General features: G+C 33.1%; 1 protein-coding gene across 1 annotated transcript in view; it reads left to right on the plus strand.

Moving 5' to 3' along the window:
- The window catches only part of LOC149780098 (axonemal central pair apparatus protein HYDIN-like), a 240483-nt gene that overhangs the window by 108532 nt on the left and 110436 nt on the right, over positions 1 to 21515 (plus strand). Inside the window, exons 44-47 of the mRNA XM_089936859.1 lie at positions 3469 to 3549; positions 5787 to 5822; positions 11930 to 12166; positions 20600 to 20746. Of these exons, the coding sequence (XP_089792985.1) occupies positions 3469 to 3549; positions 5787 to 5822; positions 11930 to 12166; positions 20600 to 20746 (501 nt within the window). The remainder of the gene's footprint in view (positions 1 to 3468; positions 3550 to 5786; positions 5823 to 11929; positions 12167 to 20599; positions 20747 to 21515) is intronic.

Here is a 21515-nt window from a genome sequence, read left to right on the forward strand (position 1 = left end):
AATTCCATGACACTGATGAGTTTGTGCTCAAAAGTACCCTTCAGAAATGGCCATCCTTTTAATGTGGACATTGCCCAGCATATTAGTGCAGAAACTGTTACATTTACCCTATGTAAATTTTTATTTACTGATACATATCTTACTCTATGTTGATTTCTAAACTTGACATTGATATTTCTTCCAACATGCCGCTACAGTGGCCTAGTGGTTAGATCGTCTGCCTCAGAAGCGGTAAGTCGTGGGTTCAAACCCTGGCCGATTCATACCAAAGACTTTAAAAAATGGTACTAACAGTTGCCTCGCTTGGCACTCAGCATTAAGAGGTTAATGTTAGGACTGTTCAGTCTGGTGTCAGGATAATGTGACTGGGTGGGACATCATGCTACATGTCTGCAGCATGTTGCCCCAGTGCTAGACATCACTATAAACTGTCACACTACAGACATCGTAGCGATATGAGTGAAAAATTGTTAAGCTACGTTAAAAATCCTAATCACACAGACACACTCACTCCAACATGCCAATATTGTAACTGTAATTGATACAAGGAGGTAAGTAATCAGATTATCCATTCTGCTGTGTGTTCCTTACATGTTAGGTTTTGTCACTTTGATAGTCACTGCCTGTTAATACCACTCATAATTATCAACATGGCAAAAACTAACTACTGAGAAGCGCATCAATGTTCAGCTGAAGTTAGTGTCACATCTGGTAGACTGATAGTAAAATGGGTAGTTAGGCTTCTGTCTCATTAATTAAGAAATGTACATGAAAGGGTAGCAGATTTGATAAATAATGTTTAATAGGTGACAAGCAGCCCACTGCCTTTGTAAACACTGGGCATCTTGTGTAATAATCACAATTGACAGAAAGATTTCCCAAAATATGGTCAGTGTACATTCATCTGCAGTGAGTGTGAAAATGGAATCGATATAAAGGGATAGTAACAGGAAGAAATTTGCGTCCAAATTTTACTGAGAAGGTGGTTTTGAACCACAATTGAAAATTATCCACAAGTATTTTAAAGGACACTGAGATAAGTTGTTTAGGTTAAAAACCTGACATCATTCCTGTGATTTTTAGATGAAAAATATTCAAATATTTAACAATTTGTTTTGCCTTTTATACTTTATATGTAGTTATTACTCACTTCTGTGTGATCCCCCTCTGGAAATGCCACCCCTCTTATCTGGCCACTTTCCTGCTGCAGAAGGGGTGGCATTGCAACAGGGGGACCACATGTGAAAAGGATGCTGGTTCTTTTGTTGGTATATTTTCTTTTTGAAACAGTATTATTCACTAAAATTTATGTCTGTATGACCAATATATGACTAGGTCCATGTTTTAGTATTGTCCACAGTGGAGGTATTAAATAAACTCTGAGAAGACATTCACTTTAAAACATTTCTTTTTTCATAAAGTGTAACATAGTCTTCTGATGCCTTTATGTTCGAGATTTATGTATCAACAGGAGAGGTTTTTAGTTTTAAACAGCTGTTATTTATTATTTTAGTGTCAGCGAGCTAATGAATAATGAAATGTGGTTCTTCCAATTTTCCTCAACTTGGCCCCTACATGTACTTACTAACTCATGAAGGATGTTTTCTATTAGAAGCAAGCTATTCACCAGCTTTCTGAAAGCAGCATATGTCTGTCTGTCTGTCTTGCCATCTCACTGCATAGCTGCATTTGTATCTTAAGAAGTTATGTACATAAATAAACATTGTTTAAAACAATGTCTGAACATTTTAAAGAAAAATATGATTTTTGCCTCAAAAACTTGGTGTCCTGAAACAAACTGTGTTCAAAGACATAGGAAAAATATGGTAATTTATTTATCTCAGTCATGCAAAAACCCAGGTCATTGTTACCCAGTTTTCAGGTTGAGTAACTGTTGTATTTTTAGCTATCTATTATTACACCTTCTGGATATTGGACCCAGTTCTTTATTGACATAAAATTGGTATGTGGATAAATCTTATCAATAGTAACTCAACCATACCAAAACCCAATTTTTACACTTCATTGCACCCTCAATGTATTGAACCCTATTTCATCTGCACATGAAAATTGGTGTGTTGATAAATATCAACAAGTGTAACTCGACTACACCTAGACTAGATCACTTTGACCTAATTTTCATACTTCACCTTGGTGACTTGTATTTTTAGCCATCTGTTTATTATGCCGTAATATTTTGACTGTTTCACTTGTGCACAAAAATTACTATTGGGATACTTGTCAGTAAGAGTAAATGAGCTATACCCAAGCTAGTTCTGTGTGACCTAGTTTTCACACTTAAGTGATTGTATTTTCACTGTGCCTTTGTTACACACTCACTGACTAGGATCCTATTTCACTTGCACTCATGAAAATTTGTTTGTGTATGCATTGGAAGAAAAGAACTCAGCCGTACCTTATCTGGGTAAATATGACCTTATTTTCATGTTCAAATTACTTTTTTCCATTTTCAGCTTTAAATTCATTACACCCTCAGTATATTATACTCTAATTTACCAACACTCATTAAAATTGCTATATAAATGCATTTCAGGTAGAGTTACTCAACCGCACAAAACTAGATCACTGTGACCAAATTATCTTGAGTGACTTTTGTATTTTTGGCTATCTGTTCATCTCTCAGATCCTATTTTACCTACACTCATGAAATTTGGTGCATAGATACATGTCATGAAAAATAATTAAGTTATACCAAAACTTGGTCAGTGTGATCTAATTGTCATGCTAGAATTACTTTTGTATTTTTATGAATCTGATCTTTCATTCAATAATATATTTGATCGTATTTCAGTGACACTTAAAAATAGGAGTGTGGATACTTCTCAACAAATGTAACACAGCTATACCAAAATTAGGTCATTTTGACCCACTTGTCATGCTTGTATGACTTTATTTTCAGGTATCGATTCCTTTCCCTCCACATATCTTTGACTCTATTTCAGCAACACTATTGAAGCTTGGCATGTGAATACATATTATCCATACCAAAAAACTAAGTCACTGTGACCATATTTTCACATTTGAGTAACTTTTGTGTTTTCAGCTATACATTCCCTACACCTTCATTATTTTAGACACTATTTCACCTGCAATCATGAAAATTTGTATGTCATTGGATCTTAAGAGGTGTAATTCAGCCATACTTAAAGTAGATCACTATGTTCAACCTAAGGTTTGGTCTTTAGTGACTTTCATATTGTCAGCTATTCACTTGCTACATACACACTATCTTGACCCTAATTGTCCTACACATAAAAATTGATATGTTGATGAATTTGAATGAGAGAAACTTAGCTGTACCAAAAGTAGGTCACTTTGGCTTGATTCTGATGCTTGAGTGACTTCCCTCTGTACTGGTCTGTTAGTCCATATGTGCTCTTGTTAACAAGAGAATTCATGCTTATAAGTAAACACATCGTTTTTAATTTAAGAAATTGATGTTTTTAGGGAAAGGGAAGAGAAGGAAGAAAAGGAGAGGCTAGAAAAGGAGGCACTCATGGAAGAGATGAAAAGACAAGAAGAAGAGAAGTAGGTCTTGAGTTATTTATTCTTTCAGCTCTGTTTGGGTCTGATGCATCTCAGTTCTGTCTCTGCATTGACGAGGTGTGCAGAAAAACTATTACACAGTTTTTTTAATGGAATTTAATTTTATTCCTTTTTGAACTTACAGCTTTCTAATACTTAGACCAAAAATAGATTGAAAGAGGTATGTTTTAAGTCTTTTATTATCAGAATCTTGGGAATTTTCAAAATCTGTGATACTTGAATTTTAATTGACTTCTATACATGTAGATACATCAGGTGTCGTAACTGGAGCTGACATCAGAATAATTATTTCTATCTGTATTTCAAATTCACCCCCTACCACCAATTAAGCTCTTTGGCCTGTCTTTTTTTAGTGTTTAACTAAAACATTCTTGATAGGGGAAGGTTAGTTGCTCCCTCTTTATAGGAACCATTCACATTATAGATGAGGGAGTCTTACAGTGCATAGTATTTGCCATATTTTGACACCTTTGTCACACTAATGTATAATGTACATGATGAATTTTGATCCAGCATAAGTTGAAAATTTAGTTTTGACATGTAAAGTGCATGTGATATCCTGCATTTCAAAATCTTGATTTTACTTTGATTTTGTCATGAAAACACTGTCATTTTGGATAGTGCACTGACCATCATTTGTTACTGGACATTTGACTGTTTTACAGTTAAAAAAATTCAGTTTCTTTTCTTTATGTGATTAATACTTGAATGTTACTACAATGGTTAACCTGTGACCCATGTTGAAATTTTGAAGGACTATATTCATTCAGATTCAAGATTGAACCCAAATGCAATGGTAGCCAGCAAGTGTATACATCATCCCAAATCTTAACCAGCAAGTGTATACATCATCCCAAATCTTAACCAGCAAGCATATACATCATTCCAAATCTTAACCAGCAAGTGTATACATCATCCCAAATCTTAACCAGCAAGCATATACATCATTCCAAATCTTAACCAGCAAGTGTATACATCATCCCAAATCTTAACCAGCAAGTGTATACATCATCCCAAATCTTAACCAGCAAGTGTATACATCATCCCAAATCTTAACCAGCAAGCATATACATCATTCCAAATCTTAACCAGCAAGTGTATACATCATCCCAAATCTTAACCAGCAAGCATATACATCATTCCAAATTTTAACCAGCAAGCATATACATCATTCCAAATCTTAACCAGCAAGTGTATACATCATCCCAAATCTTAACCAGCAAGCATATACATCATTCCAAATCTTAACCAGCAAATGTGTGTGGTATATGTTATTACAACTTGTACAATGATTATTGTTAGATGTGTGTGGTATATGTTATTACAACTTGTACATTGATTATTGTTAGATGTTAGGTATATGTTATTACAACTTGTAAAATGATTTTTGTTAGATAAAGGAGTTTAGAATGTAATAGTTTTGTAGTGCAATGAATCAGCATTTCTTGTATATATTTACCTGTAGCATGAGAGGGAGGTAAGTAAATCAATACTTGGCACAAAAATTCAGCATATTACACATAGTTTTGTCAAGTTTATGGACTGAATGTTGCATGTATACATTGTGGTGTGATCTTTCTGAAGCAAAAATGTCGTATTTACTCATGTGTAATTCATGCCCAACAGCAAACATGGTAGTCCCTATCTGTCATCACTTAGTGCACCAGTGTAACTTCTATGTTTATCAGATAATAAGTCCTGGTCTTATCATGGGAGAAATACTATATGATTTGAAGCAAACACTAGAGACTCTGATCTTCTGGCTTAGTATTTGATGATAAATCTGGGTTGTACTTTTTTTGCTTGGGTGTGTTTTATACACAGGTAAATATTGTATAAATGGATTCATGTTTTAGTACTGAATGTGTTGGTTAATGGGTATAATGTAAAAAATTTCAGTCGGTGACAGTTGCACTTTATTTGTTTTGTGACTGTTTTTGAGAAAAATGTTGGTGAAGTCTGTCAGCAACATTATAAGATAATGAATTTTTTAATAAAATGTGTCTGTCATTTTATTGCATGATAGCTTTATCAACTTAGTAGATAATCAGTTGAAAGGTAATATGTATTTTATAATTGGTTACAGTACTTTTTTTAAGAAGGGTTTAATATAATAATTGTATGATGAACAGTTTGTTTTGGGCCATAAAGACTTGGTTGTGCAATGTATTAGCAATTTGTATGTACAGAATTTAAAATCTCTTTGCACTTTTTCTCAGGGAATTAATTTCTTCTAAGCGTTTTGGGCGCCTTGGGTGAGACAAATTATATCACATTGTACATTTTTACACATGCTTTATAATTTACTCACTTTACATATCTTTTTTCCACCAAAAATGTACATATTATTCTAAAATCATGCAGTTTTCATCTTGCCTGCTTAAGTATGGTGAGACATGGATATCACTTTTCTGGTGGTGTTGTGGTGATGGTGGCAGCATTAGGATTCAGTATTAAAGTTTTTGGATGTCAGAAGCAGGGGGAGGGGTAAAACATAATATGGTTTGCAGGTTAGACACCACATTCCATAGAACTCTTATCCTAATAGTTCATATTTATATTCATTAAACTGTTTCCTTCAGACAACATAATGCATGTATCCTTATATTCATGACACTGCTTCCATCTTAACAACAAATACATTATCTTTAAACATGAATCTGTTTCCTTCAGACAACCAAATGTATGTATCTTTATGCATAAAACTCTTTCCCTTCAAACAACCAAATGCATGTATCTTTTATACATGAAACTGTTTCCTTCAGACAACTAAATGCATGTATCTTTATACATGAAACTGTTTCCTTCAGACAACCAAATGTATTTATCTTTATGCAATGAAACTTATCTTAAGACAACCAAATGAATGTATCTTTATACTCATGAAACTGCTTCCATCTTACAACAAATATATGTACCTCTGCACATGAATGTTTCCTTCAGACAACAAAATGCATGTATCTTTATGCATGAAACTGTTTCCTTCAGACAACCAAATGTATTTATCTTTATGTGTAAGACTGCTTTTCTTCAGACAACCAAACACATTATTCATGAAACTGTTTTCTTCAGGCAACCAGATGCACATATCTTTATATTCACGAAACTGCTTCCTTCAGACAACCAAATGCATGTATCTTTATGCATAAGATGGCTTCCCTTCAGACAACCAAATGCATGTATCTTTATGCATGAAACTGTTTCCTTCAGACAACCAAATGTATTTATCTTTATGTGTGAGACTGCTTTTCTTCAGACAACCAAACACATTATTCATGAAACTGTTTTCTTCAGGCAACCAGATGCACATATCTTTATATTCACGAAACTGCTTCCTTCAGACAACCAAATGCATGTATCTTTATGCATAAGGTTGCTTCCCTTCAGACAACCAAATGCATGTATCTTTATGCATGAAACTGTTTCCTTCAGACAACAAAATGCATTTATCTTTATGCACTAAAATATATCCTTCAGATAACCAAATGCATGTATCTTTATGGGTGAGACTGATTCCCTTCAGCCAACCAAATGCATGTATCTTTATGGGTGAGACTGATTCCCTTCAGACAACCAAATGCATGTATCTTTATGCATGAAAATGTTTCCTGCAGACAACCAAATGCATGTATCTTTATGCACAAAATTGCTTTCTTCAGACAATCAAATGCATGTATCTTTATGCATGAAACTGTTTCCTTCAGACAACCAAATGTGTGTACCTTTATGGATAAAATTGCTTCCTTCAGACAACCAAATGCATGTATCTTTATGCATGAAACTGTTTCCTTTGAACAACCAAATGCATGTATCTTATATGCATGAAAATGTTTCCTTCAGACAACCAAATGCATGTATCTTATGCATGAGACTGATTCCCTTCAGACAACCAAATGCATGTATCTTTATGCATGAAAATGTTTCCTTCAGACAACCAAATGCATTTATCTTTATGCATGAAAATGTTTCCTTCAGACATCCAAATGCATGTATCTTTATGCATGAGACTGATTCCCTTCAGCCAACCAGATACATTATTCATGAAACTGTTTCTTTCAGGCAACCAAATACATGTATCTATATTCATGAAGAAAAAATACTATTTCAGTTGAACAACCACAGATTCACATTCTATGGACATGAAACTCCTAATCCATCTTAAAGCAAATGCATGATGCTTATTTTTAAAATACTACTTCTAATTTGCCTGTATAAAGTACAGGGGAGCTTATGCTGTACTACAAGCTTTTTTCCAGCATATTTTTCAGTCAGGTTAAGCCCAGGATAAATATTTTGTTTGCCTGCCAATTGGTCTGGAATTAGACGTGATATATTCATGGAACATGATTAGAGAGTGTCTTGCTTCTTTCAGAACAGAACTAGAGTAAAGTATGCCACATCATAGTGACCTGCTTTCCTTTAACTAATGAATTATTTGTTTACAGGTTAATCACAGTTATCATTTTAGTTTTCTAAGAAGAAGGCACGATGCCTTCATGTGTCTTGGTTAAGATATTGCTTTGTTTTATTGGGAAATACCAAGCAAGGGAAAATAGGCCATAGAGACCTACTTTTTGTACATGACTCAGTTTATTTATAGTTCAGTTCCAGCATTAAAGTTATGCCTTTCTAGAAAATCCCCAGCTGTATGCATGGCATGTTGAGGAAGATGATCAGTTTTTTCCTCATTAATTAAGAACTACCCTAGGGAAAAGTAGCTTCTTCTAATGACATATTGATAGGTTAATGTATCCCTGGTCCAGTAGTAATATTTTCCCATTACTTCATGCATGAGATATACATGGTTTTGCTCAGTATCATCTTCACTTGCCAAGGGTCATCAGCCCACTTAGTTCCACATCAACCCTTGACATGTGTATTAGCCAAAAGAGTGAATTGAAAAGTGCCCTCTTGCGGATGCAAGAGTTACTTTCCCTAGCAAGTGAAATGAAATGACCAGTGAGAGATCTTGTTATGGTGACTTCATTGATGTCAGCATGCCTTGAATGTAAGAAAAACTTGAGTATGAATGGTTTAACTAGAAAAAAAGCGTGAGGCATGAGTCATGTCTGTGGATGCTTCATTGATTATCCCAAACTATTTTAACAGTTATAATGTAACAAGCAGTCTGATTGGTTAGGTTTCTTTCAGCCACATCCAATTAGATAGATTCCACTGTACAGTTATTATGTACTTCTGAAACAAAGACTTGTATAAGGTGAAGTTGTGTGCATTTGCAACAAGCACATTAGAGAGAATATTGAATACCTCTGTGCTGTTTTCATGTACTGTGACTGATATTCTTGATATGTGGTATTAAAGAAACAATGTACTGCCAAATCCAGACAGATGATCAAAAATAGCTGCTCTCCTGTGTTTAGAAATGAGCTTGAAATAGTCTAATAATGTACACTAACTTTAAATTAGTAGTTATTAAAACAGGGAAAATAAATTTTAACAGTATAAACAATACTATTTTCAGAAAGTGCATTAATAAATGATTTATAAAATATCAGCAACAGCAAAAATTTTCAGCTAGTTTTACCTCTGAAGTCCTGGAAGTAAAAATGACCAAGCAGAGCAAGCAGTATTTTCACATTGTACATCTGAAGTACTCATTAATCATAAACCAAATTAAAGTGAATTTAAAGTTACTTTGACAGTACATGTACTTAATATATAAAAGGTCTTTATTAAATAAGCAGGGTATTCAATGAGTAAAACATGGGAATTTGTTTTTCTTTCAAAAATCAAACCTTGTGCATAGTGCATAACTGTAGAGCAGAACCATATAAGACAGGTGATAGTTCATTATTCCATAATGATAAAACATAAATTGCATCACATCAAAATATATTTTTAATGGATTTGAAAATCTCTGTCTGTTAAATTTTTCCTGATTTAAATAAACTGTGTACCTCAAAAGTTTTTCAAATTTATTGTTTACAAACCAATTTTTCCCACATAGCATCTTTGTTTATTAAACAACACCTAATGGAGGAAATATTCTTAATAGGTATAATGAATTATATCCAGTTCTTCCCCCCCCCCAGCTCATTTTCCACATGGGTAGAGAATTTGATAGAGCTGATTAAATATGAATGAATTTAAGCAGAATCAAGGATTTTATCCAAGTAAATTTTCCAGTAAAGAATAAATTTCTTCTGTTCCAACAGTCAAGCAGTTTCTTTACTTTCTCCAATTTCTTAGAATTTTTAAATTCTACCATATCATTCAAATTCATAGAGATTATTCCTTGCCAGTATTGTAAAATTAGATGCCAGCCAGTTAATATACATTTCTGGACATATTTTTCATTTGAAAATGTTTGATTTCCTATCCAAATAGCTATTGATTTGGAAGTATCTACAGAATTGATAAGGCAAATTCAAAAGTCTGCGTAGTTGTTTTGAAGGAAAATAGAGAACCATATAAAAATATGTTTTCCAATTTGGTATGTTGGTATTTCTCAGGAATTTCTGATTTGGTTTAAGTACTCAATATAATAAAAAGACAGAAGAGATGAATTTATATGGATTTCTTACAGTTATTTTTTGGCCAGTTGAGCATTGGTCCTTTGAGGGAATCTTGATTTTTACATGATCTCTGCCTTAAAGTGCAGGGATAACAGCTGCAGTTTCTGACATTGATTCATAGGTAAGCTTGATTGACAACTTATTTCATTTTTGCTAGCACCATGTATTTGTTATCTACATATTTTTTCCATAAACAAAATGCAGCAGCATGGTCAGATATGCAAGATACCTGATTTCTCGTATTGTAGTACAATGGGGCTGTAATATCTGCTTGTATTTTCAGACAGTTCCTGTCCAGCATTGCTAATTTTCATGATCAAAATTTGTTCTGATATGTTCTTCTATATTTATTGCTTCATTCTATTTATATTTTATGCTTGATACAAGCATGTTCAAACTGAATTTTATTAAATCCATTCATGACTTCTGTAGTTGTTGCAGAATATATATTTATCACACACACACACACACACACACACACACAGAGTATTAGGATACAACCAACTGCTTTGACACCCTCCATAAACTGGCTCTCTCTCTCTCACACACGCACACACACACACACACACACACACACATTGTATTAGGATACAACCAACTGCTTTGACACTGCTTTGACACCCTCCATAAACTGGCTCTCTCTCTCTCTCTCTCTCTCTCTCTTTCTCTCTCTCTCACACACACACACACACACATTGTATTAGGATACAACCAACTGCTTTGACACCCTCCATAAACTGGTTCTCACACACACACACAGACACACACACACATTGTATTAGGATACAGCCAACTGCTTTGACACCCTCCGTAAACTGGCTCCTTATTACGTATTTCACTTGGAATATCAAGTCATTGTTTTTGGAACCAGTCTTCGGAGGATAACACAACAAGTGGATTAGAAATAGCTGGTTATTATATCAGCTACATTTGATTACCTCAGCTATTGCCTTAAATGGACATATTCTAATAATGGATACCACTTTTTATATCAGTATTAAATTTAGATATTGAATGAAGGTTTGGATAGTTAATTTAGCAATGAGCTTTAAAAAGAAAAATACCCAGCAATTATCAAAACTGAATATACCATACATACAGTATAGACTTGTTTGTGCAACCTCCATGCATGCAGGTAATTGATTTACACTGCAGCAATTATCAAAACTGAGTATACCATACATACAGTATAGACTTGTTTGTGCAACCTCCATGCATGCAGGTAATTGTTTTACACTGCAGCAATTATCAAAACTCAGTATACCATACATACAGTATAGACTTGTTTGTGCAACCTCCATGCATGCAGGTAATTGTTTTACACTGCAGAATAAGCAGATACACTTTAATAGCCAGTCAATATCAACTTAATAAATTAGACAATTTAAGCCGATGTTTTCAATGAGAATAATTTGTGTTCGATTATTGAAATTAGACTTTAGATAGATTCACACCATAGAGTTGCCAAACATGTCAGATTCTGCAGAATTGTGATGAACTTTAAATGAAAATTTCTTTTTCTGAATTTGTAAATTTGCCCATAATCTTAATTTTACTGGGTACAATTTTGTGCAGTAGTTTCTCATTGGGTATGATAGACTGGTATATAAGTTATAGTTTCTCACATTGTTACCTACTACACAGCTGTTTATTGTCTCAAATGAAGATTCAATATAATGATTGGATTTTGTTCCTTAAATGTGTTATCTGTTCTGGACATGCTAACTAGACTTTAAAAAATTACACAGTGTACACAGATTACTGATAAGCATTACCATGGCTTGACATATCTGTACACAGTGCATAATCACTGTATCATCTTACAGAAACAAGAATAAAAAGAGTAAAAAAGCCCAGAAAGATCAGAAGGAAGAAGTACCTAAGGATGGTAAAAAGAGTCAGGCAGCTGGTAGTAAAGGTCCACAAGGCAGTGCTGTTAAGCTTGCCCAGCAACAAAAAGGGCATGACAGTGAGCATGCCATAGGCAAAGCTGGATCCACCACAGAACGTCCTGAGTCCCACCAGACAGAGAAAAGTGACAGCCAAACTGATGAGGGAGGAAAGTAAGTAGACAGAATTATCTTTAATACTTTGTTTTTCACACATAGAAATTACTTTAATTCCTACAATGTTTGTTATTTCCATTATTTTTACCTTTACCTTATGAAAAGAAAACAAGAGCTTTAATTTGACCATTTTTCTGATTGAAAATATGTTTTTGCTATCTTTACTTTGAGCAACATAGTTTCAATTAACACTCTTCTTTGTTGTGTTGAAGCTTATGTAATTTTGATATGATAAGGTGAGTAGGTGATTCTGGCGCTATAGATCTACCCGCACTGCCATGTTAATGTTGTCTGTCATATGTTTTAACTGAGTCATTCAACACTGCAATCAATTTACTTTCCTGCAAATAACAGTAAATTTTCACTCAAGTACAGCACAACTTGGTAATGTTATAAGTCCTGTGATTAAGGTATGGTTAAAGTTTTACAAATTTGATGTCCTAGTAGCCAGCAAAAATTATTTCAGGTGCAAAGTCATAAATTTAAGAAAATGCAAAACTACAAGTCTTTACAAATTAAAGAATGAAGAGATTTTTAGTAAAATATTTGCATTTTTTGGTAAGCAATTGTAGATTTGGATGCTGTACAAGTTCTTGTTTGAGTGAATCTGCAACCCAGCTCTTTTTTCTGCCTTTGAGATTGTTCTTTTGTACCTAGACTATTTCATTTGAAGAAGTGTTGCGAAGTTTTATTTCACCCAAATTGGCTTCAAACTTATTTATTTTACATCAAATATGAAGCATATATTTTCAGTTAAAAAAGATTAATTAATGAAATGGCAGTACTAGTAGTTAACAGTCATTAAAACAATCATATTTTAACAATGGTCGTAATTAATTCACAATTAGATTTCAAGACAAGTTAGGTCACCTGTTTTAATTGTTGATACTGTCAGTACATGATGTAAAACTTCATGCCAAACTCCATGAAACCCTTCGCAAGGTATTGAGCTAAATCTGGAGTACAAAGTTTTAAGTCAATTCTGCCAGAAAAATGTAAATCAAATTTGGAGGTTCTGTCACAGTCTGTGGGATCGTTTATGAACTGACAAGAAGACTAGGTCAGGTTTTATCTTCATCAAGCAACACTGTGCAGAGGTTGGGCCCCTGATTAACTTAAAACTGTCTTCTTCAGTTTCTGCTTTGATACACTTTGAAAGATTTTATGGATTGAGACCATATTGTTTTTTACATCAAGGAGACAGAGGCCATGATTGATCTTCATTGTTTAATGGAAAATGTTTATTAAGTTGCTGCACATGGTTTGACTTAAAATGCTATGCTTGAATTCATGCTAAAACTTAATGGATTGAAATCAGACTTGGTATGAGGCTTTTTATATCACTGTTTTCTGGCAAAAGTTGATGGAGCTAAGTCCCTTAATTAACTTGGGATTTTGTCCTGAATTGCCATTAAGTATCTTTGAAGGACTTCATTGATTTAAGCCAAACTTTTTAATGAGCTGAACAGCATAAGGACTTAGGTCAGGTTTGATTTTAACCATTTTCCTGGAGAATGTTAGAGTTATGGCCCCTATCTGATTAATCTCTTTGTCCTTCAGTGCATCATAATAATAGTGTCATATGGACACATTTCAGTGCATAATATTGATAGGGTCATATAGATACATTTTAGTGTATAGTATTGATGGAGTCATATGGACACATTTTAATGCATAATATTGATAGTGTCCTTTAGACACATTTCAATGCATAATATTGATGGTGTCATATGGACACATTTCAGTGTGTACTGTTGATGGCATCATGGACAGTACATAATATTGACATTGTCACATGGACACATTTCATTGTGTACTAGTGATGGCATCATGCACAGTGCAAAATAAAGATTTTGTCATATGGACCCATTCAGTACATAATATTGATGTGTCTTATGGACACATTCAGTACATAATATTGAGGTTGTCATATGGACACATTCAGTGCATAAGATTGATGTGTCATATGGACACATTCAGTACATAATATTGATGTTGTTATATGGACACATTCAGTACATAATATTGATGTTGTCATATGGACACATTCAGTATAATATTGATGTTGTCATATGGACACATTCAGTACATAATATTGATGTTGTCATATGGACACATTCAGTACATAATATTGATGTGTCATATGGACACATTCAGTACATAATATTGATGTTGTCATATGGACACATTCAGTACATAATATTGATGTGTCATATGGACACATTCAGTACATAATATTGATATTGTCATATGGACACATTCAGTACATAACATTGATGTTGTCATATAGACACATTCAGTACATAATATCGATGTGTCTTATGGACACATTCAGTACATAATATTGATGTTGTCATATGGACACATTTTAGTACATAATATTAATGTTGTCATATGGACACATTCAGTACATAATATTGATGTGTCATATGGACACATTCAGTGCATAAGATTGATGTGTCATATAGACACATTCAATACATAATATTGATGTTGTTATATGGACACATTCAGTACATAATATTGTCATATGGACACATTCAGTATAATATTGATGTTGTCATATGGACACATTCAGTACATAATATTGATGTTGTCATATGGACACATTCAGTACATAATACTGATGTGTCATATGGACACATTCAATACATAATATTGATATTGTCATATGGACATATTCAGTACATAATATTGATGTTGTCATATGGACACATTCAGTACATAATATTGATGTGTCATATGGACACATTCAGTACATAATATTGATGTGTCATGTGGACACATTCAGTATAATATTGATGTTGTCATATGGACACATTCAGTACATAATATTGATGTTGTCATATGGACACATTCAGTTTAATATTGATGTTGTCATATGGACACATTCAGTATATAATATTGATGTGTCATATGGACACATTCAGTACATAATATTGATATTGTCATATGGACACATTCAGTGCATAATATTGATGTTGTCATATGGACACATTCTGTACATAATATTGATGTTGTTACATGGACACATTCATTACATAATATTGATTTTGGTCATATGGACACATTCATTACATAATGTTGAGGTTGTCATATGGACACATTCAGTACATAATATTGATGTTGTCATATGGACACATTCATTACATAATATTAATTTTGGTCATATGGACACATTCATTACATAATGTTGAGGTTGTCATATGGACAACTTCAGTACATAATATTGATGTCGTATGGACACATTCAGTACATAATATTGATGTTTCATATGGACACATTCATTACATAATATTGATATTGTCATATGGACACATTCAGTACATAATATTGATGTTGTCATATAGACATATTCAGTACATAATATTGATGTTGTCATATGGACACATTCATTGCATAATATTGATGTTGTCATATGGACACATTCAGTACATAATATTGATATTGTCATATGGACACATTCATTACATAATATTGATGTGTCATATGGACACATTCATTGCATAATATTGATGTTGTCATATGGACACATTCAGTACATAATATTGATGTGTCATATGGACACATTCATTACATAATATTGATATTGTCATATGGACACATTCAGTACATAATATTGATATTGTCATATGGACACATTCAGTACATAATATTGATGTGTCATATGGACACATTCATTACATAATATTGATGTTGTCATATGGACACATTCAGTACATAATATTGATGTTGTCACATGGACACATTCATTACATAATATTGATGTTGTCATATGGACACATTCAGTACATAATATTGATATTGTTATATGGACACATTCAGTACATAATATTGATATTGTCATATGGACACATTCATTACATAATATTGATGTTGTCATATGGACACATTCAGTACATAATATTGATGTTGTCACATGGACACATTCATTACATAATATTGATGTTGTCATATGGACACATTCAGTACATAATATTGATATTGTCATATGGACACATTCAGTACATAATATTGATGTGTCATATGGACACATTCATTACATAATATTGATGTTGTCATATGGACACATTCAGTACATAATATTGATGTTGTCACATGGACACATTCATTACATAATATTGATGTTGTCATATGGACACATTCAGTACATAATATTGATGTGTCATATGGACACATTCAGTACATAATATTGATGTTGTCACATGGACACATTCATTACATAATATTGATGTTGTCATATGGACACATTCAGTACATAATATTGATGTTGTCATATGGACACATTCATTACATAATATTGATGTTGTCATATGGACACATTCAGTACATAATATTGATGTTGTCACATGGACACATTCATTATATAATATTGATGTTGTCATATGGACACATTCAGTACATAATATTGATGTGTCATATGGACACATTCAGTACATAATATTGATGTTGTCATATGGACACATTCAGTACATAATATTGATGTTGTCATATGGACACATTCAGTACATAATATTGATGTGTCATATGGACACATTCATTACATAATATTGATGTTGTCATATGGACACATTCAGTGCATAATATTGATGTTGTCATATGGACACATTCAGTGCATAATATTAATGTGTCATATGGACACATTCAGTGCATAATATTGATTTTTGTCATATGGACACATTCAGTACATAATATTGATGTTATCGTATGGACACATTCAGTACATAATATTCATGTTGTCATATGGACACATTCAGTGCATACTATTGATGTGTCATATGGACACATTCAGTACATTTATTGATTTTTGTCATATGGACACATTCAGTAGATAATATTGATGTTGTCATATGGACACATTCAGTACATAATATTGATGTCATATGGACACATTCAGTGCATAATATTGATGTGTCATATGGACACATTCAGTACATAATATTGATGTCATATGGACACCTTCAGTGCATAATATTGATGTGTCATATGGACACATTCAGTACATAATATTGATGTCATATGGACACATTCATTACATAATATTGATGTGTCATATGGACACATTCAGTGCATAATATTGATGTGTCATATGGACACATTCAGTACATAATATTGATGTCACATGGACACATTCATTACATAATATTGATTTTGGTCATATGGACACATTCAGTACATAATATTGATGTCATGTGGACACATTTAGTGCATAATATTGATGTGTCATATGGACACATTCAGTACATAATATTGATGTCACATGGACACATTCATTACATAATATTGATTTTGGTCATATGGACACATTCAATACATATTATTGATGTTGTTATATGGACACATTCAGTATAATATTGATGTTGTCATATGGACGCATTCAGTACATAGAATTGATGTTGTCACATGGGCACATTCAGTACATAATATTGATGTTGTTATATGGACACATTCAGTATAATATTGATGTTGTCATATGGACACATTCAGTACATAGAATTGATGTTGTCACATGGGCACATTCAGTACATAATATTGATGTTGTTATATGGACACATTCAGTATAATATTGATGTTGTCATATGGACACATTCAGTTTAATATTGATGTTGTCATATGGACACATTCAGTATAATATTGATGTTGTCATATGGACACATTCAGTACATAGTATTGATGTTGTTATATGGGCACATTTAATAGATAGTATTGATGTTGTCATATGGACACATTCAGTACATAATATTGATGTTGTCACATGGACACATTCAGTACATAATATTGAGGTTGTCATATGGACACATTCAGTACATAATATTGATGTCACATGGACACATTCATTACATAATATTGATGTTGTCACATGGACACATTCATTAGATAATATTGATGTTGTCACATGGACACATTCATTTCATAATACTGAGGTTGTCATATGGACACATTCAGTACATAATATTGATGTTGTCATATGGACACATTCAGTACATAATATTGATGTCAGATGGACACATTCATTACATAATATTGATGTTGTCACATGGACACATTCATTAGATAATATTGATGTTGTCATATGGACACATTCAGTACATAATATTGATGTTGTCATATGGACACATTGAGTACATAATATTGATGTTGTCATATGGACACATTCAGTACATAATATTGATGTTGTCATATGGACACATTCAGTACATAATATTGATGTTGTCATATGGACACATTCAGTACATAATATTGATGTGTCATATGGACACATTCAGTGCATAATATTGATGTGTCTTATGGACACATTCAGTTCATAATATTGATGTTGTGACATGGGCACATTCAGTACATAATATTGATGTTGTCATATGGACACATTCAGTACATAATATTGATGTCAGATGGACACATTCATTACATAATATTGATGTTGTCACATGGACACATTCATTAGATAATATTGATGTTGTCACATGGGCACATTCAGTATAATATTGATGTTGTCATATGGACACATTCAATACATAATATTGATGTTGTCACATGGGCACATTCAGTATATAATATTGATGTTGTCATATGGACACATTCAGTACATAATATTGAGGTTGTCATATGGACACATTCAGTACATAATATTGATGTTGTCATATGGATACATTCAGTCCATAATATTGAGGTTGTCATATGGACACATTCAGTACATAATGTTGATGTTGTCATATGGACACATTTAGTATAATATTGATGTTGTCATATGGACACATTCTGTACATAATATTGATGTTGTCACATGGACACATTCATTACATAATATTGATGTTGTCATATGGACACATTCATTACATAATATTGATGTTGTCACATGGACACATTCATTCATAATGTTGATGATGTAATATGGACACATTCAGTACATAATATTGAGGTTGTCATATGGACACATTCAGTACATAATATTGATGTGTCATATGGACACATTCAGTACATAATATTGAGGTTGTCATATGGACACATTCAGTACATAATATTGATGTTGTCATATGGACACATTCAGTACATAATATTGATGTTGTCACATGGACACATTCATTACATAATGTTGAGGTTGTCATATGGACATATTCAGTACATAATATTGATGTTGTCATATGGACACATTCAGTACATAATATTGATGTTGTCACATGGACACATTCAGTACATAATATTGAGGTTGTCATATGGACACATTCAGTACATAATATTGATGTGTCATATGGACACATTCAGTACATAATATTGATGATGTAATATGGACACATTCAGTACATAATATTGATGTGTCATATGGACACATTCAGTACATAATATTGATGTTGTCATATGGACACATTCAGTACATAATATTGAGGTTGTCATATGGACACATTCAGTACATAATATTGAGGTTGTCATATGGACACATTCAGTACATAATATTGAGGTTGTCATATGGACACATTCAGTACATAATATTGAGGTTGTCATATGGACACATTCAGTACATAATATTGAGGTTGTCATATGGACACATTCAGTACATAATATTGATGTTGTCATATGGACACATTCAGTACATAATATTGATGATGTAATATGGACACATTCAGTACATAATATTGAGGTTGTCACATGGACACATTCAGTACATAATATTGATGAAGTCTTATGTCCTATGTCCTAATTATCCCTCTGCACAACAGCATGCACATTATATGTGATACATTAATTTTGGGCTGATACCCAATAATGTATGCAAAGAAACTATATTTCCAGAGTTCAGTTCATTCAGTTCAAACAAGTTCAGTCTTCCTGATTTATTTTCTTTGTTGTTGTTTTGGCTGCTAAGCAACCTTCAAACAAAACTTTTACATTATTGACTATATCATGCTGACAAAATTGTTAGGTCAGTGCTTTGTAAAGCTTAAAACAAGTACACTGCATCGTCATATAAATTATGATGTTACATGCATATGCAGCTTTTCCAGTACAAGCTGCACCAAACGGGTTTCATTCATTCCAGCCTTTCCCACATTCCAGTTTCTTGGGACTAAAGAGTAATGTCTGGAGGTGTGTCTGATTTATGCTTGCTGATTGGTTAATCGATTAATGTGAATGCCATGTGGTGATAAGTCATTTATATCTTCAGTGACTCTTTATATACAAAATGTTCCTATTAATTACCTTATATCAATGTTGAAACTTTGGACAGTTATTGACTCAAACACTTTATGTTTGGAAATGTGGCTAGTTTTGAATCAACTAGCCAAAAATTACTGTTTGATTGATTGGATTTACGTCGTGTTAATTAAACTTGAACTTATTCCATCTGTGAGCTTGATGAAGTCATTGGTAAATTTCATTACCTCCATATGAGAAGGTGTACTTGTTTATTAAATGATGTAATCTGCTTCACAGGAAGGGAAAGAAAGGGGCAAAAGACAAAGAAAAAGAAAAAGACAAGGATGGAAAGAAGGGTGAAAAGCCAGCCAAGGAAGGAGAAGTCCCAGTTGAGGAGCCAGTTAGGGATCCAGTCAAGGAAGCAGAGCTGCTTCTCATACAACGGTAAGTGGTGTTCTCATTTATTTGTTTATCATCCCCTTGGAAAAGAGATTGAGAGGGAATATATAATTTTTTACATTAATCTTTTTATTCATTCATACATGTGCTCATTCATTTGTTTGTTTCTATTTTCATACATTCTTTTGCATTCATTATGCTTTCAGTATCTTTGACCCTAGTTCCCCTACACAATAAAAATGGCATGAAGATGCATCTAGAGAGAGTAACTTAATAGCTAAAACTAGGTAATTGTGACCCAATTGTTACACTTGATTGACTTATGTGTTTTCAACTATCTGTTCATTACTCTCAGTATCTTAGACATTATCTCACCAACATATTAAAATTGTAATGTTTATTCATGTCAAGGTACATAATCTTAGCATATCAAAACATGATCATTGTCATGTAGTTTTTATACTGCAGTGACTCTTGCGTTTTCATTTCTTAATTCATAATCCCACAATATCTAGGATATTCTTGCACAAATATTCATGAAACTTGACATGTGGTGTAGCTCAAGGACGGTTACTCGGCATACCAAAAATTGATATTGTAATTTTCATGCCTGAGTATTTTTGTCTTGTATAGATGTGTTCAACCTAAATATCTTGGACACTATTTCACCTACACTTACCAAAATTGGTTTGTACATGCCAGGGAAAGTAACACAGTCATACCAAAAGTAGGTCACTGTGACCTGCTTTTATGCTTGAGTCTTATTTTTGTTTTCCTCCATATCCACCTTCATATTGTCAACTACACCGGATAT

This window comes from Sinohyriopsis cumingii, chromosome 16, assembly GCF_028554795.1.
Source record: "Sinohyriopsis cumingii isolate HCF-2022 chromosome 16, ASM2855479v2, whole genome shotgun sequence".
Lineage (NCBI taxonomy): Eukaryota > Metazoa > Mollusca > Bivalvia > Unionida > Unionidae > Sinohyriopsis > Sinohyriopsis cumingii.